At 43.6% G+C, this 25,652-nt stretch overlaps 2 protein-coding genes across 4 annotated transcripts; one reads left to right on the forward strand and one right to left on the reverse strand.

The window, feature by feature from the left end:
* Positions 1-199: 199 nt before the first annotated feature.
* On the forward strand, positions 200-10,126 carry LOC308255484 (uncharacterized protein). The gene is made up of 3 exons (XM_080682971.1): positions 200-251; positions 650-1,051; positions 7,036-10,126. The coding sequence occupies exons 2-3, from the start codon at positions 1,003-1,005 to the stop codon at positions 8,982-8,984; spliced, it is 1,998 nt and encodes a 665-aa protein (XP_080539097.1). The 5' UTR covers positions 200-251; positions 650-1,002; the 3' UTR covers positions 8,985-10,126.
* A 5,061-nt stretch (positions 10,127-15,187) lies between these two features.
* Positions 15,188-25,359, reverse strand: ZNF24 (zinc finger protein 24). 3 transcript variants are annotated; one of them, XM_080683165.1, is made up of 4 exons: positions 25,244-25,359; positions 22,561-23,063; positions 22,242-22,389; positions 15,188-20,005 (listed from the first exon to the last, which is right to left on the reverse strand). In XM_080683165.1, the coding sequence occupies exons 2-4, from the start codon at positions 22,975-22,977 to the stop codon at positions 19,467-19,469; spliced, it is 1,104 nt and encodes a 367-aa protein (XP_080539291.1). In that variant the 5' UTR covers positions 22,978-23,063; positions 25,244-25,359; the 3' UTR covers positions 15,188-19,466. The 3 variants fall into 3 exon arrangements, with proteins under 3 accessions (XP_080539291.1, XP_080539292.1, XP_080539293.1); XM_080683166.1 differs by lacking the exon at positions 25,244-25,359 and adding an exon at positions 24,746-24,883; XM_080683167.1 differs by lacking the exon at positions 25,244-25,359 and adding an exon at positions 24,554-24,883.
* Between the last annotated feature and the right edge of the window lie 293 nt (positions 25,360-25,652).

A 25,652-nucleotide genomic window follows, 5' to 3' on the forward strand; every position in this document is an offset into this window, starting at 1 on the left:
AACCGGCAGACGGGCCAGGGGCCTGTCTCCGCTCCCAGGCCCCACACTACAGCGGGGCTGGGCCAGCTCCGGGCTGCGGACAGCTCCGCGGAAGCGCGGGTGTTAAGTCTCGGCCGCCCTCCCGCGCTCACTCCGTGCCGCCCGGCGCGTGCGCAGTGCGCGCCCAGCCATAGAGCTGAGGGTCCGCCCGCTTCCTAGAGCGGCCCGAGGTGGTGCCGCGCGGGGCCGGGCGGCGGCCGCAGAACTGCGAGGTGCCTGTGCTGTGGGCTCGCGAGAGGCGCAGGGTCGCGGGGGATCCCGCCTTGGAAGCGGCCTCACAGCGCTGCCAGGGAGCCGCGTGCGCTCTCCTAAGGCCGTGGGGAGTCGAGGCCGCCGGGGTCGCCCCTGGGCGCGGCTCCTAGGCCCGGCGAGCTGGGTCGGTCCGTCCTTGCTGGCCCTCGGGTTCCGCTGAATGAACACCGGGAACCGGGGGTGGGTGGGTGGGTCAGAAGCGTGGATGCGTCCGCGCGAACCAGCCCACCGTGCCTGGGAAGAGCAACCTGAATGCGTGAAGGGGAGGAAGAAAAGACAGAGCGTGATGAAGGCTCGACCCCCGGTGGTGTCGTTGGGTCTCGGAAGGGAAGCCAATAGCAGTGTCTTGTCTTTGCAGCTCTACCTGACGTTGCTGGCATTAACCCCCAATGGGGTTTGAAGGTCGCTAGGCCCGGAATGGAGAATTCATGTCCCAGAGGGGTCATGCCTGACGCCTGGATGATGAGAGAGGAAGCTTAATAAGTTTACAGATGAGGTTTTGTTTCCTCCTTTCTTTCTTTTCCATCTGGAGGACTTTTTTGATAGCCTAGTGTCAGGAATTGTATCTCCCGGCTCCGCAGTGATTCGCTCCCAAGCCCCGGGGTGCCCGGTTGCCTCCGGGTCTCGGAGCCCGACCCGGACAAGAAAAGCTTCCTGAGGCCATGGTGGTTCTCCGGGCGCTCCTGAGGGTCAGGTGTCCAGTGGCCGCCCATGGAGATACCGTTCAATTCTGAATCTCAAGGCCACCGGCTTCTGTCAGGTGAGAAGCAGTGTATTCTCTCTCTCTCTCTCTCTCTCGGTGGTTTTGGGGATGGGGTGTCACCATTGCTGTATCAGTGTCAGCAGTGTTATCGATAAGCTGCATTGCCCACTCTTCACTATTAGGCAGTACCCTCTCTTCAGTGCTGCAAGCAATTCTGGCAATCACATTCTCAGGGAATGCCTTCCTCTCCGTTACATCCCCAAATCATCCATTTCTCCCATTACAGTCACCTTATCACCGATCTGTTACTATTTGATAGTCCCCCTTTAAAATCTTTTCTTTCTTTTTTTTTAAGTATTTTTTTATTGATTTCAGGGAGGAAGGGTAAGGGGGAGAGAGAGAGGTAGAAACATCAGTGATGAGAGAGAATCATTGATTGGCTGCCTCTTGCATGCCCTGCAACCCGGGCATGTGTCCTTGACCGGAATCAAACCCGGGACCCTTCAGTCCACAGGGCGACACTGTATCTACTTAGCCAAACCCGCTGCAAGTTACTTTTTTTTTTTTTTTATGATTCTGTTTCCTCATTCGTATACGTACATACTAATTCATGTCTTGGAAGTTATTTTGAGGATCGTGTCTATCTATCACTCCAGAAAAAGGGACCCCAAAACAGTGACCTAAAAGATCAGGCATTTTTAAACCATGTTATTTCCTTTGGTTCTGTGGGTCATCAAGTTGGGCTGGGTTCAGCTTTTTTGTTGTTGTTTTTTTTTCTGATCTTGCCTGTGATCACTCATGCAGTCACCTAGCGGCTCAGCTAGGGCAGGTCTAAGCCAGTATCAGTTGCATATGTCTGGCTGTTGGTGCTTTCTATGGCTTGTAGCCCAGACTTTTTCACAGGGCAGCTAGTTTCCAAACTCAGACAGAGGCCAAGCCCTGGGATGCAAAGCACTTTGTTTATGTTACATTTGTTAATATGTCATTCACCAAGCAAGTCACATAACCAGTTCCAAAGTCATTGTGGGTGAGAACTACACAAGGATTTAGATACTGGGGGAATAGGATTCAGTGGGGCCCATCTATACTAATAAAAGGATAATATGCTAATTAGACCAGACATCTTCCGGACATCCTTCCAGACAAAGCCACAGTAGCAGGGGCCAAGGTAGAGGTGGTTAGGGGTGATCAGGCCAGTAGGGGAGGGCAGTTAGGGGGCGATCAGGCCGGCAGGCAGAGGCAGTTAAGGGCGATCAGGCCAGGAGACAAAGGCGATCTGGCAGGCAGGGGAGCAGTTAGGAGCCAGCAGTCCCGATTGCAAGAGGGATGTCCGAGGGGTCCTGGATTGGAGAGGGTGCAGGCCAGGCTGAGGGCCCCCCACCCCCATGCACGAATTTCGTGCACCAGGCCTCTAGTCCTATATAATAAAAGCCTAATATGCACATCAACCGAACAGTGGAATGACTGGTCACTATGATGTGCACTGACCACTAGGGGGCAGATGCTCAATGCAGGAGCTGCCCCCATCCCGCAGGCCCCAGGCCAGCCTAGGCAGGTACCAGCCGCACCCCCCCCCCCCCCATTGCTCTGCTGGTCCCCTCCAAGGCGGGTGCCAGCGGGGACCACCCGATCGCCCCGCTGGTCGTCCCAAAGATTGGCTCTGATCGCCGGCCAGGCCTAGGGATCCTACTCATGCATGAATTTTTGCACCAGGCCTATAGTTATTACTATAACAAGCACCACAGACTCTAGCTGAGATCCTATATATAAACCCTGAGAACAGACCTGGCTGGTACTAAGTTCTTTATAAATAGTAGCCACTGTTATTTTTAATACAATAATTCTGACCCAAACTTTGTTTAGATGTCCTACAGGGCTTCATTTTCACATCATATTTTGCTGCTTTTTTATTTTGGTCTTCCCATTGCTGCTGTGTTTTTTCTAAGAAATTCAACTTCTGTAATCCCTTTCTTTTACTCTAGATCAGCCGTGGGCAAACTACGGCCTGCGGGCTGGATCTGGCCCGTTCGGCTGTTCTATCCGGCCCGCGGAGCCGAAAGAGCAGAGGGTTCTCTTGCTCTCCCCTCCGCTCCTTTACTTTGAATTTATATTAGTTCACACAAACACTCCATCCATGCTTTTGTTCCGGCCCTCCGGTCCAGTTTAAGAACCCATTGTGGCCCTCGAGTCAAAAAGTTTGCCCACCCCTGCTCTAGATCTTCTGCCTCTTTTTCGTTTTGGAGCATCTTTATTTTATTTATCCTGTATTTAGAATTTGTCTTTCTTTACGAATCTGTTCTTAGGCATCTAGTTCTCATCTTTCCTGAGAATCACTGGGCCTCCTCCTTGAAGTTTTACATAAATTGGTGTACATGTTATATTGCATCTTTTTCTCTTAGAGTGCATATAAAATAACATTTTTAATTATAGAGTTATATACAAAAATGCATTTATAAAATGTAGAAAGACACAAAACAGAAAGTTTAACCTGCAACTCCATTGAGAGATAGTCACTAACATTTATGTATCCTTCAAATAATTTCTTTAACTATTTAATACTTACTGTTGATATGTGCTTATTAGTTAATAAGATCATAGCTTATTAATTATTGTACAAATAATATTATTATTAGTTATTGAGAGAGTTTACTCTGTGCCAAGCACTGCTCTAAGTGTGGGGGATATAGCAGTGAACTGAACAGACAAGACTTTGCCCTCAAGGAGCTTACATTCTAGTGGGGAAAACAGGAAATAAATAAATATATAGTATCAGGCAGTAATAGTGGTTATGGAAAAAATAAACCAGATGTATCAGTCAGTATTCTAGCAGAAGACAGTGGGCTCATTCAATTGGGGTAATTCACAGTTTCATGAAAAAGATGGGCAGGGTTACAGAAATCAGCAAGGGATGGAGAACAGCCTGGAGACAGACAATGATGAGCACTTACTACCTTTAGGCCTTAAGGTACAAGGGGAGAGATTGATTACCAGATCCTGGAGTGGGTAGCTATAGGATAGAGCTGCTCCATAGGAGCTGTGGCCTTTGCTAAAAGAAACACAATTACTTACCATTCCTGGCCCAGGAAGAGGGAAGCCAGGATGTAGGGTAACCAACTCATCCCAGTTTGCTTAGGATTTAGCACTGAAAGTCCCACATCCTGAGCAGCTCCTCTGTTGGGGGAAAATCAGGAAAATTGGTCACTCTACAATTCTCCTCCCACTTTTAGCTAAATTTAATTGCAAGCCAGAGGGCACAAAAACCCCAAGTGATGCAGTGCATAGAGCAGGGTGAACAGATCTACAGGCATGAAAAGACAATATCCATGACAGCCCACCCCTTTTAACCTATGATATACACCTTTGTCCTTTGTTTAGATTGTTGTGTTCCCAACACAGCAGAAAAACAAAGTCTTAAACTACTATTTCATTGCAGGTTGACATATAATGAAACCATACTTCCACCTGAAACCTAAAACTTCACTGCCACCAGTGCTGTTCATATGTATTTTTGCTGAATTTATTTTTAAATTTCATTTTTTGATACAATTGCTCATTGTATACAGAAATACAATTGGTGTTTGTATATTGCTGTAATATACAAAGTCCTAATAGCTTTTTTGAGACACTTTAGGACAGGGGTCCTCAAACTACGGCCCGCGGGCCACATGTGGCCCGCCGAGGACATTTGTCCGGCCGCCGGGTGCCGCTGCCTGTCCTGCTTAGCAGCTGACTCGTCTCGGGCCCGTAGTGCGCATAGGAATTTGTTCATAGTTGGTTTTTTTTTAAAACTATAGTCCGGCCCTCCAACGGTCTGAGGGACAGTGAACTGGCCCCCTGTTTAAAAAGTTTGAGGACCCCTGCTTTAGGATTTTCTATATATGTAATTGTGTCATCTGTAAGTAAAGACAGTTTGACTTTGTTCTTTCTTATTTATATGTTTCAATTATTTTTTATGTCTTATTGCATTGGCTAGGAATACTGAATAGTTTGTACAATGTGGAATAGAAGTGTTAAGAGAGGGTATCCTTGCTTTGCTTCCTTGTTCCTAAAAGAAAAGAATTCATTATTTAACCATTAAGTATAATGTTAGCTCTTGGTTTTTCTTTGCTTTTTATTGGAGAAATTTACATATAACATAGTTGATGTTTGGATTTAAATGTACCATCTCGCCGAAACCGGTTTGGCTCAGTGGATAGAGCGTCAGCCTGCGGACTGAAGGGTCCTGGGTTCGATTCCGGTCAAGGGCATGTACCTTGGTTGCGGGCACATCCCCAGTGGGAGGTGTGCAGGAGGCAGCTGATCGATGTTTCTCTCTCATCGATGTTTCTAGCTCTCTATTCCTCTCCCTTCCTCTCTGTAAAATATCAATAAAATATATTTTAAAAATAAAAAATAAAAAAATAAATGTACCATCTCCTTACTTGTTTTTATTCATCCCATGTTTTGTTCCTTTTGTCTCCTTTTTAGCCTAATTTTGCATTATCAGGTTTTTGTTTTAAATTTTTCTATTAAGTTTATTGTTTATACATTCTTTCATTGTTATTTACTAGTTACCTCATAGCAGCTTTTCTCAGATGTGATTCTGTGAGAGAATTTAGCCCAAGCACTCTAAGCATCCATTGTAAGTAATGTATTAATGTCTCTCCTATTATGGTATCTAGGAGATACCACTCCTATAGTCACTCATCTTTTTCATGAAACTTTGAATTACCCCAATTGAATGAGCCCACTGTCTTAATCATTTTGGGAGAATTAAGAAAATAGTCACTCAAATCATTTTCTTACAGAACCCTGGTTGAAAAAGAGTGCCTTCAAAATTACAACATAAACATTTAATTTATTGTACTTTATCTTTTTTTAATATGAATTTATTTTTTTTTTTTGAGAGAGAGAGAGGAAGGGAAAGGGATAGAAACATCGATAAGAAAGAAATACCATCAATTGGCCACCTCCTGCATACACTCCCACTGGGAATCGAGCCCCCAACCCAGCATATCTCCTGATCAGGAATCGAACCATGACCTTCTGATTCATAGGTCGACACTCAACCAATGAGCCACTGTGGGCAGCTGTGGTGTGCTTAACACTGGGCTGTCAATCAAGAAATTCAATGGAGTTCTCATAGTGCCTACCATCACAGGATCTGGTATTGTTGAGCAAGGAATGGCCTCTTCAAAAATCAACTCAAAAGAGATTTCTGACCCCACCTCTCTGACCTTTTCCTAATTTACACTCCTTAGTAAGGAAGTTTGGCAGTGACTGACCAAAGTTTGGCTGACTCAAAAAAGGGCTTATGCATTCTTGGCCAATTCATTGGTAATAATCAGGACAAAAGAGATGGAGGAGTATCTAAAGACACATTTTTTTATAATTTCAGATTCTGTCTTGACTATTCCTGGGCATGATGCTTCTTTCTCTACCCTAATGATAGCCTCTGACCAGCCTGGTTGGTATACCCTCTCAGTGACAACTGGGTGCTGCTGCCTCCTCCATCCATCCCCGATTCTTTCACACTGTTTACCTTACAAATGTTCATAAATTGTTTATGTATCAGCTCTAACTTAGTCTAACTTTTCTAGTCACTGTGATTAGATTTTGGTATTCTCAGACCTCCTGTGACAAACATATACAGATCAAATCTGGTAAGTCACTTCTCTAACTCATTGGTCAGCAAACTCATTAGTCAACAGAGCCAAATATCAACAGTACGACGATTGAAATTTCTTTTGAGAGCCAAATTTTTTAAACTTAAACTATATAGGTAGGTACATTGTTATTAACTTAATTAGGGTACTCCTAAGCTGGCCTTTGCTAAAAACTCAAGGGGCCAAAGAGCCGCATGTGGCTCGCAAGCCGCAGTTTGCTGACCACTGCTCTAACTGAATATTGTGGTCCATTACTTACTGAGTTTTCCTAGTTTCCCTCTCAGAGGATAATTTTGGGTTTTGTAGCACTTCCATATTGTGATGACATCTGTTTCACTTGAAGCTTTCTTACAGTCTAGAGAACACATTCCATTTGAATTTTGTTTATTGTTCTAGATGGTAAGACCAAGGCCAAGATTGGAGAACTGGCTTCAGAGGAAGAAATCACAGCAGAAACTGAACCACTGTCTGAAGAGTCTGACAACCCCAGAGACGATGTTCTCCAGGATTCTGAATGCAGAGAATTCTGTGAATTGGGGGATACATTAAAAGAAAAAGATAAGAACCTCTTTAAAAGACAACATAACTGTGATGAATGTGGACAAAGCTTTGCTTGGAGTACAGGCCTCATTAGGCATCAAAGAAACCATTGGGAGAAACCCTATGAATGTGATAAGTGTGGGAAGGCCTTTAGTGTGAGCTCAGCTCTGGTTCTGCATCAAAGAATTCATACTGGGGAGAAACCCTATCCTTGTCATTGGTGTATTAAAAGTTTCAGTCGGAGCTCAGACCTTATTAAACATCAAAGAGTCCACACTGGTGAAAAACCCTATAAATGTGATGAATGTGGGAAAGCCTTCAGTCAGAGCTCAGATCTTATTATACATCAGAGAATCCACACAGGAGAAAAACCCTATCAGTGCAGTCACTGTCATAAAAGTTTTAGCCAGCGCTCAGACCTGGTAAAACACTTGAGAATCCATACTGGAGAGAAGCCTTATACATGTAACCAGTGTAACAAACATTTTAGTCAGAGTTCTGATGTTATAAAACATCAAAGAGTCCACACTGGTGAAAAACCATATAAATGTGATGTGTGTGGGAAAGCCTTCAGTCAGAGCTCTGATCTTATTCTACATCAGAGAATCCATACCGGGGAGAAACCATATCCATGCGATCAGTGTAGCAAAAGTTTCAGTCAGAACTCAGACCTTATTAAACATCGAAGGATCCACACTGGAGAGAAACCCTATAAATGTAATGAATGTGGGAAGGCTTTTAATCAGAGTTCAGTCCTCATTCTGCACCAGAGAATCCACACTGGAGAGAAACCCTATCCGTGTACTCAGTGTAGCAAAACGTTCAGCAGACTTTCAGATCTTATTAATCATCAGCGAATTCACACTGGAGAAAAGCCTTACCCATGTAACCAGTGCAGTAAAATGTTTAGTCGAAGATCAGATCTTGTGAAGCATCATAGGATTCATACGGGTGAGAAACCCTATGAATGTGATGAATGTGGGAAAACCTTTAGTCAGAGCTCCAACCTTATTCTACATCAGAGAATCCACACTGGAGAGAAACCTTATCCATGCAGTGATTGTTCCAAAAGCTTTAGTCGTCGTTCAGACCTTGTTAAACATCAAAGAATCCACACTGGAGAGAAACCATATGCATGTAATCAGTGCAATAAAAGTTTTAGTCAGAGCTCAGACCTCACTAAACATCAGAGAGTGCACTCTGGGGAGAAGCCCTATCATTGCAATAGTTGTGAGAAAGCCTTCAGTCAGAGTTCTGACCTTATTCTTCATCAGAGAATTCACACTGGAGAAAAACCATACCCATGCACACAGTGCAGCAAAAGTTTCAGTCAGAACTCAGACCTTATCAAACACCAGAGAACCCACACCGGGGAAAAACCATACAAATGTAATGAGTGTGGGAAGGCCTTCAGTCAGTGCTCAGCTCTCATCCTACATCAGAGGATCCACACTGGGGAGAAACCATATTGGTGTGATCAGTGTGGCAAAAGCTTTAGTCGGCGCTCTGATCTCATTAACCATAAAAGAATCCACAATGGTGAAAAGCCATATAGATGTGATACCTTTGGGAAAGCCGTCAGCACATGCACTGATGTTGTTGAACATCAGAGAATCCACACTGGGGAGGAACCCCACCGGTGTATTCAGTGCAGCAGAAGTTTTACCCAACTCTCCGAACTTATTGATCATGAGAAAGTCCATTCTGGCCAAGACAATCTAGATGTGACGAATGTGAGAAAACCGTTAGTGTATACACCAACTGTATTCAGTACCAGAGACAGTATACTGGAAAAAAGCTTATGAATGTTATTGATGATTATGAAAAAGGTTTTAATGCTCAACTCTTGTAAGAAGAAGAAAAAACCAACCACAGTGGAGAGAAAAACATTGATTCAATTGTTATAATGAAGGTTTAACTCAGAGAAATTCTGAGGAGGAATCTTGTGTGTTGTGGGGAAATGTTCAATGTGAATAAAAATTTTACTAAATGTCAGCAACAATGGAAATTTATATCTGCTATGGTGTGAGAAAATCTTGTCTTATCAAGTACAACCCACAAGAGGAGAGTTTTAAAGGTATTAAGAACCTTACCAGATATTATAAAAATCAGTGTTGTGGGTGTGCAATCAGAACTTAGAAATATATTAGTATTGTAACCTCAAATCTTTAGTGAGCCCAAATTACCTATCACATATCAGAGAAGTTATTTTAGATAATGTAGGGAAAACTTAAAATTCCTTCCTTATTTAATTGGCACTCACTCTGATATCACACTTAATCTGCTGACAGCTGGAGAGTTCTACCTTATGCTAATTCTAGTGATGGTTCAATCCAGTGTATGAACATACAGTGAGTGGCCAGATTATTATCTCTGAACGCATAATAATCTGGCCACTCAGTGTATATCTATATAATAAAAGGTTAATATGCAAATTGTCCCCTCGACCAGGAGTTCGACCAGCAGGCAGGCCAGCCAACTACCCATGACCCCTCCCCCTGGCCAGGCTGGCTCGACCCCACCCATGCACAAATTCATGCACTGGACCTCTAATACACACACACACACACTCTGAGTGGCCAGATTATTATGCATTCAGAGATCATAATAATCTGGCCACTCAGTGTATGATGCCATTCTGATACTAAATTTATTAACTACACAATTCCAGTGCCCCATTTTCTATAAAAAAAAAAAAAGTTTTGTGGCCTAGTTTTGGTTTTCCTGGTGAGAAGGAGTTTTTAAGTTCCTGTGATGTACATAGCAAATATGGATTTATTTTGCTCTCAATAATGAAGCCTATAATCTTTAGTGGTTTGAAGTAATTTCTTCAATACTACCATTTAATCACAGCTTAAATATGTGAAACAAAAAAATTTCATGTCAAAGTGTGATGATTTCTCTACTACATTATTTATCTTGTCATCAATAAATTGAACAAAATGCCCTAACTGGTTTGGCTCAGTGGATAGAGCGTCGGCCTGCGGACTGAAGGGTCCCAGGTTCAATTCCCGTCAAGGGCATGTACCTTGGTTGTGGGCACATCCCTAGTGGGGGGGTGTGCAGGAGGCAGCTGATCGATGTTTCTCTCTCATCGATGTTTCTGACTCTCTATCCCTCTCCTTTCCTCTCTGTAAAACAATCAATAAAAATATATATTTAAAAATAATAATAATAAATAAATTGAAAAAAATTATAGCTAAAGTAATACCCCATGACTAATTTGTGTAGCACGTTCTGTTTAAAAATACCTACCCACTGATGTAAGTGGCAACATACATCAGACATTTGATTTTTTTAAATATATTTTATTGATTTCTTACAGAGAGGAAGGGAGAGGTACAGAGAGTTACAAACATCGATGAGAGAAACATCGATCAGCCGCCTCCTGCACACCCCCTACTGGGGATGTGCACGCAACCAAGGTACATGCCCTTGTCCGGAATCAAACCTGGGAACCTTCAGTCTTCAGGCCGATGCTCTATCCACTGAGCCAAACCAGTTAGGGCCAGACATTTGATTTCTGACATGCCTATTGATAATAGGCTGCATATATGCAAAGTTTTCTACTAAAAAATAAAAATGTTTTTTAAAAATTCTAATTGTCTTTCTGGTATTAACCATTTGTTAAAATTATGCTACAATCATATACTTTGAATATCCCTCATAATTATCTAATTAATATTTAATCCAACAGGCATTATCAAATTACTATGTGCAAGGCATTTGTTAAGGCTTTATAGTGTACACAAAGTTTGTACACAAAGGTTTGTGTACTGTCCCAACAAAGCATGTATTATTTTCTGATGTATACAGAAAACATATAGCTCAATGTAATCATAAAGGTAAACAAAATACTTAGCCCTAGCTAGTTTGGCCGAGTGTTGGACTGCGGACCAAAGGGTCCCGGGTTCAATTCTGGTCAAGGGCAGGTACCTTGGTTGCAGGCTCCTCCCCCTCCCCCCCCCCCCGGGCCCTGGTGGGGGCTTGTGCAGAAGGCAACCAATCGATGTGTTTTTCTCACATCGACCTTTCTCTCTGTCTTTCCCTCTCTCTTCCACTTTCCCTAAAAATCAATGGAAAAATATTCTTGGTTGAGGATTAACAACAACAAAAAAGATACTTATGAGAGCTCAGAGGAGAGAGGGTTCAATTCTGATTATAAAGCTTTGTGGAGCTCCTGAGATATGAGGTTTGAAGGATGAGGTAGGGGCATAAAGGCAGGGAGAGAATAGTCAATAGAGGCACAGAAGCAAGGAAGTATAAGAAATGATGTGGAGCCCTGGCTGGCTTGGCTCAGTGGATGGAGCGTCAGCCTGCAGACTGAAGGGTCCCAGGTTCGATTCCGGCCAAGGGCACATGCCTGGGTTGCAGGCTTGATCCCCGGTGGGGGGCGTGCGGGAGGCAGCCGATCAATGATTCTCTCTCATCATGATGTTTCTCTCTCTCTTTCTCCCTTTCTCTCTGAAATCAATAAAGAATGTATATTTTTAAAAAAAAGAAATGATGTGGAGTGCTTAGTCATTAATTCACTCAAACATTCAGTGTCAGGCACTGTGCTACATGCTGCCAAAGGAAAAAAAAAAAAAAGGTTCCTGCCAAAACCGGTTTGGCTCAGTGGATAGAGCATCGGCCTGCGGACTGAAAGGTCCCAGGTTCGATTCCGGTCAAGGGCATGTACCTTGGTTGTGGGCACATCCCCGGTAGGAGGTGTGCAGGAGGCAGCTGATCGATGTTTCTCTCTCATCGATGTTTCTAACTCTCTATCCCTCTCCCTTCCTCTCTGTAAAATATCAATAAAATATATATTTTTTTAAAAAAAGGTTCCTGCCATCAAACTTACGTGTTACGGAAATAATGACTGGAACGTGTACTTAAAAGAGTAAGAATAAGATGGAAATAAAAGTGAAGTAAAAGAAAAGACAGCCGAAACCGGTTTGGCTCAGTGGATAGAGCGTCAGCCGCGGACTGAAGGGTCCCAGGTTCGATTCCGGTCAAGGGCATGTACCTTGGTTGCGGGCATATTCCCAGTGGGAGGTGTGCAGGAGGCAGCTGATCAGTGTTTCTAACTATCTATCCCTCTCCCTTCCTCTCTGTAAAATATCAATAAAATATATTTAAAAAAAAAAAAAAAGACAAGACAGCTGAGGAGTGTGATAGTAAACAAACAGGCACTTAAACTTCCTGGGGTTTAGGGTCATCTAAAAAGTACTAGGTATGGTGGGAGTAAATATATTTCTGCATTTTGCTCTCAAGACAATGGGAAGCCATTAGGATCTTTGAACCAGGGAATGGCATGCTCACTTCCCTGCTTTGTGAAGTTGAAGATTAAAAGGAGGAAAGAGAACAGAAAGGAAAACTATTTAAAAGTATGGAAATAAAATCATGAGGCCCAGAAGTAGAGGAGCTTGAAGGTACTGACATGAGACGTTGGGAAATGAGTAGGGAGCCAAGTGTACAATCAATTATTGTCTGTTCTTTGGAGAATTTAAAAAGTGAAAAACAGGGTCATCAATTTTATAGTGAAATTTAGCCATCTCTAAAGAATGAACCGTTAAGAGCCAACTGTTTTACTACACACTTCTGTCCTGTGTCCTACTGGTCACCTCAAATTCATGGATTGTAACATATATCCAATGATGTTTTCCTCAATTCCCTATCCTGGTGAAGTGCTCTACTAACCATTCTTCTATCCAGATAAAATAACGTAGCTGTCCTACACTCCTCATCCTCTCCGTTTTCTAAATATATAGTCCAGAAAAATGAGTGCATACCAGCATGGAGACTGAGAAACATCCACGAGGTAAGAAAAAACCCAAGTGTTGTTCTTTAAGATGAAGGAAATTGTGTATTATGCAAAATATTGGTGATGGCTCAAGCAATATGTCTAATAAATGAGTATTAGAATCAGCAGGACAGAAATTAGCAAACGTGACTAGAACTCTTTACATAAATTTGTATGATGTAATGTCACACCTCTCATTCCTGGTATTTTTACCTTTCTTTCCCCTGATCAGTCTGGCTAGCTTATCAGTTTAATCTTTTTTTAAAAATATATTTTTTTATTGATTTTCACAGAGAGAAAGGGAGAGGGATAGAGAGCTAGAAACATCGATGAGAGAGAAACATCAATCAGCTGCCTCCTGCACACCCCCCACTGGGGATGTGCCCGCAACCAAGGTACATGCCCTTGACCAGAATCGAACCTGGGACCCCTCAGTCCGCAGGCCGACGCTCTATCCACCGAGCCAAACCGGTGAGGGCCAGTTTAATCTTTTAAAAAACTAGCTTTTTAATTTCTAAACCTTTTCTATTATTATATTACCTTAAAAATATGTAAAAAACGTTTTTGAAACTTCCAAGAAACAAGACAGTGTTCTATTCTCAGCAACGAATCATGTCGCTTCTTTCCTCATTCGAAGTTAAATCATAGTCCCACCACTGGCTAGCCAGGTCTCCCATGATCTGGCCCTGCCCATAACCTTCACCCCACTTTTCTCTCTGGCTTCATCTACTACTTCCCCCCATGTTCATTCTGCCAGAGACACACTGGCCTCCTTGCTGTCTCTTGAACAAATGAGGCATTGTTCCCACATCGAGTTCTGGGTACCGTGTTCACAGGCCTGGAACCTCTCTCCAGTGTCAGCTTGCTTTCTTATACTCACTGGTCTTTCATCGGCTCCCACGTTCTCAGTGAAACCTTCCCTGGACGACCTACCTAAATGGCAGTGCCTTTCTCCTTGACTTCCGTATCCCTCTTTCCTGATTTTTTTTCTCCTTACTATTCACCACGACATAAAATGTTTTTGTTTTTTCCTTTTACTGCCACATGCAGATTCCACACTCAGGAGCAACAGATGTAAACCCCAGAAGTCTTGGGCTTGAGCAATTTCAAACCCACAGGCCTAGAATCAAATGAGGGCCCCCAAGAGCCATGGAAGGGGCATAGAGGTCATGGGGAGGGACTCCTAGGGTCACATACAGAAAATGCTTGCGGGGAATGCCCCACGAACAATGGCTGTAGCACAGACAGTTAACGTAATCCCTCCTCAGTCCCTGGAAGGAAGGGTAGGAAGAGAAATTCCTGAAGACATGACTATGTGAAAAGCTTTTCATCCACAGACATTCCCAACATCAATGTTCAGTTATTATTCGTATGTAAAGTGTATGTGTGTGGCGTGTGGTATAGAGTGGAGTAACAAATGGCAGAGGTTGACAAAGGCCAAATCATGGAAGGCCATGCTAATTTTATTAACCTATATAGTGCATAAAGTGTAAGTAAGTTACAGAGGCTTCTACAAATCAATAAGAAAATACAAATAACCTATATTAATCAGGACAGAAACCCAATTCAATTATCTTAAACAAGAAAGGGACTTTATTGGCTCACAAAACGTTAAAGTCCGGAGGTAGGGCAGGCTTTAGGCACAGCTGGATCGAGGGCCTCCAGAAAAATGACATCAGAACTCAGTTCTCTGTCCTTTCTGCTAGCCTCTGAGCTTCTCCTCACTCTCCCCACATGGTACACACACAGTCCTTCGTTCCTGGATCTCCATGAGCCGGGTTGCAACAGTTTCCGCAGTTTGCTGAGGGCTCTCTGTGGCCTGGCCCGAGTTACATGCCTGTGCTTTCGTCACTGCGGCTAAGGAGCTGCAGAACTCAGGGAGGCCAGACCTGGTCATGTATTCAGCTAAGCCAGTGGTCGGCAAACTGCGGCTCGCGAGCCGCGGTTTGCCGCTCTGTTGACTAATGAGTTTGCCGATCACTGAGCTAAGCCATAGGGAATGGGTTCCCCGCAATAAATAAGGGCTCTGTTACCAGAAGATGGGAAAAGAGATGCTGTACAAATAAAAACAACCAACATCCACACATAGCTCAACTGGAAAGCAGGTAGAGGATGTGAACAAACAATCCATGGTAAAACGATAAATGGCCAATAAACATGAAAATAACCTCAACCTTACCATTCATCAGGGAAATGTAATTAAGGATTCTTTTTTTTTTTTTTCCTCATCAGAGAAAAGTACCAAGTGTAGGTAAAGCCATATGGGGAAATGAACATTTTCCCTACAGGTGGTAAAATATCAAGTTGGGAAGGCCTTTAGGAAGGCTAAGGTGAGCCTACCAGGGAGCACACCTGCTGATGTATAATCCACCGCGCACAACTCCATCCTAAAGGACTATTCACACACATGCACAAAGACATGAGAAAGGATTTACTTTGGCAATGTAAGAGCAGGAGGAAAAAATACCTTCCGTCTTGGTATTTTCATAACATTGAATCCTATTCAACCATTAAAGAAATTTAAAGACCTCAGGAATAGGCTTTTGAGACCAAAAAAAGGCAAGCTGTAGGACATAAAACATGATCCTGTTTATGTAAAAATAGCTTTTATATGCTTATGTACATTCAAATGGAGATGTATGGAAAGGGGACTAGATAGATGTCTACTAAACTCTGGGAAGTGGAATGTGACTGAAGTGCTGGAGAAAAGACTCTTTGTTCTTATACCTGTATCATTTATGCTTTATACACTGAGCTAGTAGTCATTTATACTTTCATAATTAAAAAAAAAAGATGGGCAAACACAATTCATAACAGGAAATGCAAATGGTCAATACACGTAGGAAGAAATGTTCCTCATTAATTATCAAAGAAAGGAAGTAAATTTTGCCTAGCAGATTGGTGTGAGTATAGGCAAGCCCACAGGCACTCTTACTACTGAGGGAGTTGTAAATTGGTAATCTTTTGGGTGGCATCTCTTAAAATGCTGAATGTGCACATTCTCTGACCCAAAAAATCCACTTGTGTTTATCCTACAGAAATACCCACACAAGCAGCAAAATATATGTACAAGGGTCTTAATCATACCTTTATGAATAATAATTTAAAAAAAGAACGAAACTATCCAGGGGTTGGTTAAATAAATAACAGTATATTCATGCAATGCAACAGTATTTGTAGCCATGAGAAACAATGTCTATATCAAATTGGGAAGGAGGGGAGACAAATTTCAGAGAGTACATGTAAAATGGGGATATGTACCTACCTCATACGGTTGCCGTGAGGATTAAGAGTTAATCCATGGTAAAGCACTTCAAAACAGTGCCTTTATGGGAACCACAAATGTCGGCTATTGACACATTTTTGCTTAAGCTTGTATATGCCTAAGTCTGGAAGAATAACAGACCAAGTAGTTATTACTTCTGAGTAAGACTATGAGAAAGCATGTCCTTTTTCACTTTATATTCTGTACTATAAAAAATTTTAATGAATATTTTTCATATTTGTTAACTATAAAAGATAAAAACCTCTGAACCATAGAAGATAAAATCTAAAATCAAGGTTGAACAGCCACTGCTCATGGCATTGTGGAAAAATTTATGTCTGTGGAGTTCACAGAACTAGATTTGTGTTAGCTCTACTTGGCCACATGCAAGTCACACGATCTCTGAATCCTGCTTTTAAGTCTACAAATCTAAGTGCGACAGGGATAGTGTCTAATCCGATGTCTGGCATGCAGATTGTTTCAATATATATAATCCTCCCTTCAACCTACATTAACGCGGTAGACATACTGCTAAATGGTCAAGTGCCAACTGGTGTGAATGTAGGGAGCTTAACCTCCAAGAAACCCAGAATTTACCAGTAATGAACAAATGCTCAGTGGCTGCTGGGTAGGTATCAGCAGTCTGCATGCCATTAACAGTGACTGCTTGTTTGCTAACCAAAAGTTGCCAACGCTTGACAACTGCCAGATCACCATTTCATCAGAGGCTGCGCAGCCCCCAGAATTGCTGTGATTATCTGTGTGGGTTTAGATAAATGTATAGATGAAATCATAAATCACTGAATAGTTATTTTAAGTCAATTTATCCATTGGGGATATAACCTAATCAGAAACAGCAAGTACACCAACCACTTCCTTTTCCTGTGGACCATCACCCAGTCTTTTCGGATCCAGCCGTTCTCCCCGTAGCCTCAGAATCTTTTCTAAACAACCCATAGCTACGAGCTGGCGAGACCAACACTCATTTGCCAACTCTAACACGACTGTCTAAGCGCTCACATTATACCAAACATCTTTGGCCTTCAAGACAAATCTACCACACGGAAGCTTCCTGGTATACAGAAAAGAAAGAAAATCTAAAAGAGCATGAAATTTCAGCCACTGAGAGCTTGGCTCCTTCCTACCTACTCTAATATAAAGAATCCTGTCCTCCCAGCAGAATTCCAAATATGCCGCCTCAAAGCCTACTTGGAAAGAAACCAGTTAAAATCAATCAATCAATCAACTCAAGATCATTTCATTTAGAGCAGAGGAGTCTATACCTTTACTGGACATGGACATGTTTCCTCTCAGCCACAGAAAAGAAGACCCGAAGTCCCTACATTTTCTTGTATAACTTAAAATACATTATATCGTTACTACATATTTATAGTTCAATAAACCTTAGTCTATAAAGCACATTTCTTATAATGATCGGAAAACCTATAAACAAGCCCCACTCTGCCTCGCTTCTCCACCAGCTGGCCTTGCATTTATTACTATGCTTTTTAACAGGCTCATGCAAATTTCACCTTCCGTTTTTTAAATTTGATCCAAGCACCAGTTGTAACCAAAATCTCTGGAACTATGAAATATTTATTCAAATGGGTCATTTTCCACACAATTATGCCCACTCTAAAAAAAGCCTTTTCTCATATTCTATATTTTAACTTCCAGAGTTTTCCACTAAACAGCAGAACCACAGTACTTGGGATTCTCAGCCAAGGAGTATATAATCCTACGACTACAATGTATTACTTTCATACATTTAAAAAAATGTGTTAAGGACTTAAAATTTTTTAAAAATAGTTCAATCAATTCTGTTAATAAACTAGTTGTTAATAACCTAGTCGTTTATTTTTTAAATAGAACAATCCATTCAACTTAACATGTAAGTACAACCTCAATGCTAATAGAGATTGATTAGTTTTACAAAACCTACAAACCTCCAAACTGTGAGAGAATTTTAGACTCACCTCTGAGGAGTGCTGGAGAGATGGTTAGCAATCTGAGCTGTCTTCCTTTCCCCCAAATACAACACCCTGGTGAGAGAACTATGGCTCCCCCCAGGACTGCTCAGAAGGGGGCCAGAGGCTAACTCACAAAAACCGCTTTGTACAGTCCCCCGGTAACATACAGTGGAAGAATGACCTACCTACTCATGGTAGCGTTACAGTACCTAGCACAGTGCCTTGTCGGTAGAAAATGTTGAATGAATGAATGCGTGGTTGCTTTGTTAGCCTGGTGTTCAACCCTTTTTTTCCAAAAAATAAAATAAAATAACAAACCTGATACTTGTTACCCACCTGGTCAAGGATTTTTTCTATCCTTAACAAAAACGAAGGCAAAATAATAATGAATTGGATCTTCAAATCTTGTTTTCTAAAAGCCAAGATGGACTATTACCTTCTTATTTGCCTCTCAACTGTCATTCACTGCAAATTCTCTAGTGTTTTCTCTACGTTCATAGTTTATGATTATTGTTTAGACTGTCCACTTTCTAATGATACATAGAACATTATTTTCATTAGTGGGATTGCCTCCAAATTACAGACAGGATACAGCATTTTTATTTTCCTACAGGCAGATAATTACACCTAGATAAATTCTTGATACACTTCAATCCTTGGATCAAAATATTTTTACATCTTTCCCAATCTAGGCGTCCCATTCACTTTTTGATGTTTTATCACCATCACTTCTAATTTTACTGTGAAGCTTTTAGTCATTTTTATCTTCTATTTTTCTGAAATGCATATCCAAATTGGGTAAAAAAAACCAGAAGAGTACATTTTGAAAAGATGGTTTTGGTTTTCAGACTTCATAATCCCTATGTCGCCTTTTAGCGTAGAAGGGAAGGGAGTGTATCCTTGAAAAGAATGATTCAATGATCAACACAAACTAATGTGTCTGTCTACAAAGGAAAACTGTAAGAAAGAGACAAAGAATAGAATAGATCGTTATTTGGAAAAAATAGTAAGAATATAAACATCACATGAAAGATTTAGGCATTCACATGTGAATTAAGTTTAAAATTTCAGTTTCTAGGCAGGTATGACACCATTTCTTTCAAACCAAAATAATAATGTTGAGTGACAATGTTCTACATTTCCCAGTGGGATTTCTAACATTCTTACAGGGAGACCAAACTGTATCATTATGTATCATTCCATGTTTTTAATTTTATCTTCATTTCTGAAGAAATAGACCTGAGTGCTGACTTTTACTTCTAATTGCTTAAACTTTCACAACATTCAGAAGTTTTTCTGCATTGTGTCTTCGCTGATGTCTGAAAAGATTTGAGCTTTGACTATAGGATTTCCCACACTGCACACATTCGTAAGGTTTCTCCCCAGTGTGGATTCTCTGATGATTAATAAGCCCAGAATTCTGGCTAAAGGCTTTTCCGCATTCAAGACATTTGTACGGTTTTTCCCCAGTGTGGACTCGCTGGTGCTGCACAAGGATGGAACTTCGGCTGAACGCCTTCCCACATTCAACACATCCATAGGGTTTCTCTCCACTGTGGATTCTTTGATGAAGAATAAGGGCTGAGCCCTGACTGAAGTGTTTTCCACATTCATCACATATATGTTGTTTCTTTCTCGAAGGATTTCTCTTTCTTTCAAACCTGCCCTTAGGGAAACAGGCTTCTCCGTATTTAAAAATCTGAGGGACCCCCACACCCAGAGTGCCGGGAACTTCATGAGATTCCACTGCTGAAGGAATCTCCTGCTTTGAAGCTAACGCTCCATTTTCAGTCCTAGCATCATCATCTGAAATAAACAGAAAATGTACATATCACTCATTTCCTATTCCGGGAGAAAGGAACCTGAAGAAAAAAAAATTAATGAATTCAAAGTAAATAAATAGCTTGCATTCATCTACAAACAGTATTGTGAAAACTGATGCTAAGGTTGCCACTCTCAAAAGAGAAAAATATGAAATGACTGATTATGAGGCTGATGAGGTAAATAACACAATGAGGGATCAAACATTTAAATCTGAACAGATGTAGTAACAGGCTAGTGGGTTATACATGGTAATGAGGGGGAAAAAAGAACAGAAAGATGGTAGATTTTAAGACATTCAGGAGAGAGTGACACCACTAGGTCTGGATGGAACTTTGTAAGAACAAAAATAAAATAAGATTGGTCATTAGAAAAGCCTTATAATATTCTTTTGCTTTGAAAGGGAGACATTACATCAAAATACAATGGTATAAAAAAATAAGCAATCAGTTAGAAAGTAACTATTTCTGAAATGAGCAAGACAAGACAGGTCACAGCCAAGATGAGAACACAGGAGTCCTGACAAGGGGCTGAAGGTGAGCTGGGAGCGTCCTGTTAGTTCAGGTTGACACTTACAAACGCAGTAAGCCCTCACAAATGCAAGTTTTCCTGTGGAGAACACCGCCCTATTGGGTATTGCTCAGGATCCAGATGAGCTCTTATTTCTTAGCCTCAGATAGCTGTGTCTAGTGAATTATCAGCGTGCGGTACCATCACATCTGCAGGCAGCTCTATGAGCAAGTTTCATTTAACTTTCCTGATACACATACACACACATACACACACACACACACACACACACACACACACACACACACACCAATAAACAAAAGTTTTTAATTATTTAAAAAAATATAAAATTTACAAGTAAAAAAAAAAAAAAAAAAAAGACTTTCCTGAACCTTGAAAAGTCAAGACCATTACAAGCAGCAGCACTCAGAAAGGTGGGCGTGAGCAGGTCCGTAATAAATGACGAAGAAAGGGGTAAAGTCAGGAGGAAAGGCTGACCAGGAGAGGCTGAGGGGTGGCGGGGACTAGTTAGGTCTGGACTCTTGAAGAACAGGGGTGTACAGTTAAGTGGAGACAAATGGCACAGTAAGAAGAAAGTTCTCAAGTGGGGTACAGACTAGACTGCTGAAATGAGGAATTAATGAGGTGAAAAGTATTCTGACACTCAGGCAGGGGAGAAGTTTTCTACCCAAGAAAATGCCTCCTCCAAACCAATGATAATGCTTTGCAAACTGCATTGCACAGAACAATGTCCAGATTCCCAGCATTCAGCCCCACACCCAAAGTTCTGATTCATTAACACTGAATCAGAAAAATACATCCAGTAGTTTTAGGGATAAACTGGGTTGTATCAAAGTATACAAATAAGGATGTGACGTTAATTATAAAAAAACATTGGGAGGATCTAATTTTTCTGTATTTAAAAGCTTATTATAGCCCTAGCCAGTTTGGTTCAGCGGATAGAGTGTCGGCCTGTGGACTGAAGGATCCCAGGTTCGATTCCCGTCAAGGACACATGCCCCGGTTGCCGGCTCGATCCCCAGTTGGGGGCGTGCAGGAGGCAGCCGATCAATGATTCTCTCTCATCATTGATGTTTCAATCTTTCCCTATCCCTTCCTCTCTGAAATCAATAAAAATTTTTAAAAAGCTTATTATAGCTAGAAAGCCCATTTTTGCATGAATACTTAGAAAAGATGAAGAGCTTTATGTAAATATCATTTTTACAAAAGAACCTTAGAAAAAAATGACTCTGGATAGGATGAAGAAAAAAATAGGTGAAAATTTAGAAAGACCTCAGTAATAAACAACAAATAAACTTGAAGAGGCCTCAGGTAAGTTTACTGTACCAATGAGATGAGGCAGGAGACTGAAAGGACGTGGACCAGATGACCAATATGCAATATCGCATGCAAACTGCACAGGGACCTGGTCTCCAGGTCGGCGCTGGCCCCCAGTGAGGCAGACGCCAGCCAGCCTGAAATGGGCAGGTCATTGAGGAGGAGGTGAAAGAGAAGAAAAGGCTGATGGCAATGTCTAGGAATAAAAGCCCTGAGGTCAGCAAACTAACTGTTAGGAGAAGAGAACCAAGCTCCTACAGTGTGTCCAGTCTAGAACTCACACACACACACACTCACACACACGAATACGCAACGGGTTCCAGACATTAGACCTCACTGTCTCCCCCTCCCCCCAGGGAAGCCTGGTCCTCACCACAGTGCCGTAGGGAATGGAGCTCCCAGGACGCCCACTTGAGCTGGTTTTCAACAGCATCGAGCTCAGAACTTGGTAATCCCTGAGCTTCTTCTTGAGATACAATCTCCTCCACCAGCTCCTCCCGTTTTCGCCGGCGGAGGGAAACCTGCAAATAAGATGTGGTTCAGTTGACAGGGAATTCAATGAGAATCAGAACTAAGGGGACGTAAGAGACACCGTACAGCACATAAACTGCAGTCGAGTGGAGGTGGCTCAGCAGTGTGCCTACTGGGGGGCCAGTGCTTCTGACCCAGGAAAGGGGCGCAAGCAGGCTCACCGGCTGCCCAGGATCATCCAGTTCACTCTCTAAATCCTCCAGCACCGTCACGGCCTCCTCTCCATTCTCTGGGTGATGCTCTCGCACCCAAGTCTGCAGCTCCTTGGGTAGGATGGCAACAAACTGCTCCAGCACTACCAGCTCCAGGATCTGTTCTTTCGTGTGTGTCTCGGGCCTGAGCCACAGACGGCAAAGTTCTCGAAGCTGGCTCACAGCTTCACGGGGCCCCGGTGAATCCTGGTACCCAAACTTGCGGAATCGCTGTCGGAACACCTCTGGGTCGGGGAGATGGTTCCAGGGGATGCTCGATCCCTCTTCACCGTCAGGATCCTCCTCCAACTTCACTCTCAGAATTTTCTCCTCATCTGCCGTTGGGATGATGAGTATCGAATCTTCTTCCACTGACTGTGTAGACATCCTGACTTTAAGACTTCAAGCAAAGACTATTAAGGCAGGCAGAGCACAGGCCTCAGGGAAATACCTCGTGTTCTTCACAGGCAATCCTAAGACACACAAAATTAAAAACGTAAGTGACCAAATATCCTAAGAATTTGGATACATGTTGATAAAGGAAATAAAAACATTTCTTTTTACTGAATTTCCAATCAATAAACTATACCAGAAGTTGGCAAACTACAGCTCAGAGTCAAATCTGGCCTGCTGCCCATTTTTGTACACTTGTATTAAGAATAGTTTTCAAAAATTTTTTTTTAATCCTCACCTGAGGATATTTCTTCCATTGATTTCTAGAGAGAGTGGAAGGACGGGAGGAAGGGAAGAGAGAGAGAGAGAAACACTGACACTGACATAAGAGAGACACATCGATTGGTTGTCTTCTGCACCTGCCCCGACAGGGTCAAACCCTCCACCCTTGGGTTCACAGGCCAATGCTCCAATCACTGAGCAAGCCGGCCAGGGCAGTTTTCACATGGTTGAAAAGACTCAAAAGAATACTTCGTGCCCTAGCCGGTTTGGCTCAGTGGATAGAGCATCGGCCTGTGGACTGAAGGGTCCCAGGTTCAATTCCCGTCAAGGGCATGTACCTTGGTTGCGGGCACATCCCCGGTAGGAGGTGTGCAGGAGGCAGCTGATCGATGTTTCTCTCTCATTGATGTTTCTAACTCTCTATCCCTCTCCCTTCCTCTCTGTAAAAAATCAATAAAATATATTTAATAATAAAAAAAAGAATACTTCGTGATATGTGAAAATGACAGAAAATTAAAACCTCTGTCCCTTCGTAATTGTATTTGTTCACAGTTCACCCTACAAGAGCAGAGACGAATTGTTGCCACAGAGACTAGATGGCCTGAAAAACCGAGTATTTACTACCTGGCCTTGTAGTGGCTTCTAAATGCATCTGATCCTGAAACACATTATTTGCAATTTAAGACTGGTGTTCCCTCCCACACGTAGATCAACTCAAAAGCAAGGATTTTTTTTTATTATGTGCTTAAGAAAAAAACATTTTAAGACAGAATTTGTTAAGTTAAAAAATACTTTTAAAATGTTTAAGAACCCCCTGCCCTTAAAATAAATTGAAGAATTGTTCACTTGCTCAGGAACAGATAATGTAATATTGAAAAAAAAATTAGCCTCCAGTGCCATACGATGCAAATATTATGCAGTCGCCACCACACCGCGACTATTTACATTTATGACAGGCGTTCATCACAACGAATTCCATGGAAGGCCCCCCAGAACCACCCTAACCCCTCGCGGCCGCCCAGAACCTGGTCCTCACACCGGATGACTGCTTTCCCAGCTTCTACCTGCAGGCAAACCGGGTGCTATTTCGGACCATTTCCCGGCATCTGCACCGTCATGCCCCTGCCCCTGGCTGTCACACGTATTAGACACGGGCCCTGCAGCTACCTATTCGGGGCCCGGGATCTGAAAGCCGGTCCTTTCGAAAACTTACTGTAACCCCATCAAGATGAAGAGCAGGATGAGGAAAGACCTTATCAGACACGTAACGCATGGAAGTTTAACTTACTACTCTGGAGCGCGGTGGTCCTATAAATAGGGTTTAGCCAGCACATCGTTCCTTCCCATTCCTGCCTGATCAGTGGCGGCAGCATTCTACCTACAAGGAATTTCTCTTCTTCCTAAATTCTCATAGGAGGTGCGGGGAGGGCAGCCCGCGGTCCGGCGAGTTATGTGGGTGGGGGTCCGATGATCGCCCTACCTGACGCCCGCCGAGAGCCGCCGCGAGCCCGGCCCCACCCCGCCCTCCGCCGGCCCCTCAGCACCCGCGGCTGCGGATTTCACACGACCCAAGGCCACCCAGGCGCGTCCACGGCCGGGCCACCGCACTTCCGCCCGCGGCCGGCGGAACTACAAGTCCCGGCAGCACTCGCGCAAGGCCCGCCCTTCCCCACCCCCGCCCGAGCCGAGTCCCAGAACTCTCCGCGAGACGCTGGGCCTCGAAATAGAACAAAACCGGCTGATGGGGGAGGGGAAAGGCCAGGGTCGCGGAGGACACGGGGAAGGAGGACCAGCGGAGGGTGCAGAGCCCCACCCGGCCTTTGGACCACCCCCCGCGCCGCAGCTGCCGAGCGCGGAGACGGCGGCCTGCGCCCCCGGGACCCGAGGAAGGTCCTGCAGGGGTTCGTCGCTAGCTCCTGCCGCGACCCGCGGCCCCTCGCCCGGCGCCCCGCAGGCCCTCCCGCACTCCGGCGCAAACCTCGGGCTCGGGAACCGCAGCAGCTTCGCTGTCCGCGGCCGACGCAGAGACGCCGCTCACAGCCGTTTCCCAGAAGCCCCCGGCGCGGACGGCTTCCTGTCTGCGGCCCGGGAGGCGGGAGCGCGAAGCCCCGCGTTGCCATGGGGACGCGCCCCGGGCGGGGGAGGGGCGCCCCGCGACAATGACCGCTTTGAGGCCGGGGTTGGCCCGGTGCCTCTCTCCTCGGGCAGCCCCAGTCCTGCGTTCCGCCTACAAGACAAGTTAAAGAAAGAGGGGTCCTGCCTCTGAGGTGGCCTTTGCGGGTCCGCACGCCCTTGCACGGGCTTTGCCTCCTGGGCTCTGCAGGGGCCTCCCGCAGGTGGCAACGCTGGCGCCTGTGATGCTCGCCATCGGAGCGGCTCCGCGCCCG

Source organism: Plecotus auritus, assembly GCF_963455305.1.
Source record: "Plecotus auritus genome assembly, chromosome: 8".
Taxonomy (NCBI): Eukaryota; Metazoa; Chordata; class Mammalia; order Chiroptera; family Vespertilionidae; genus Plecotus; species Plecotus auritus.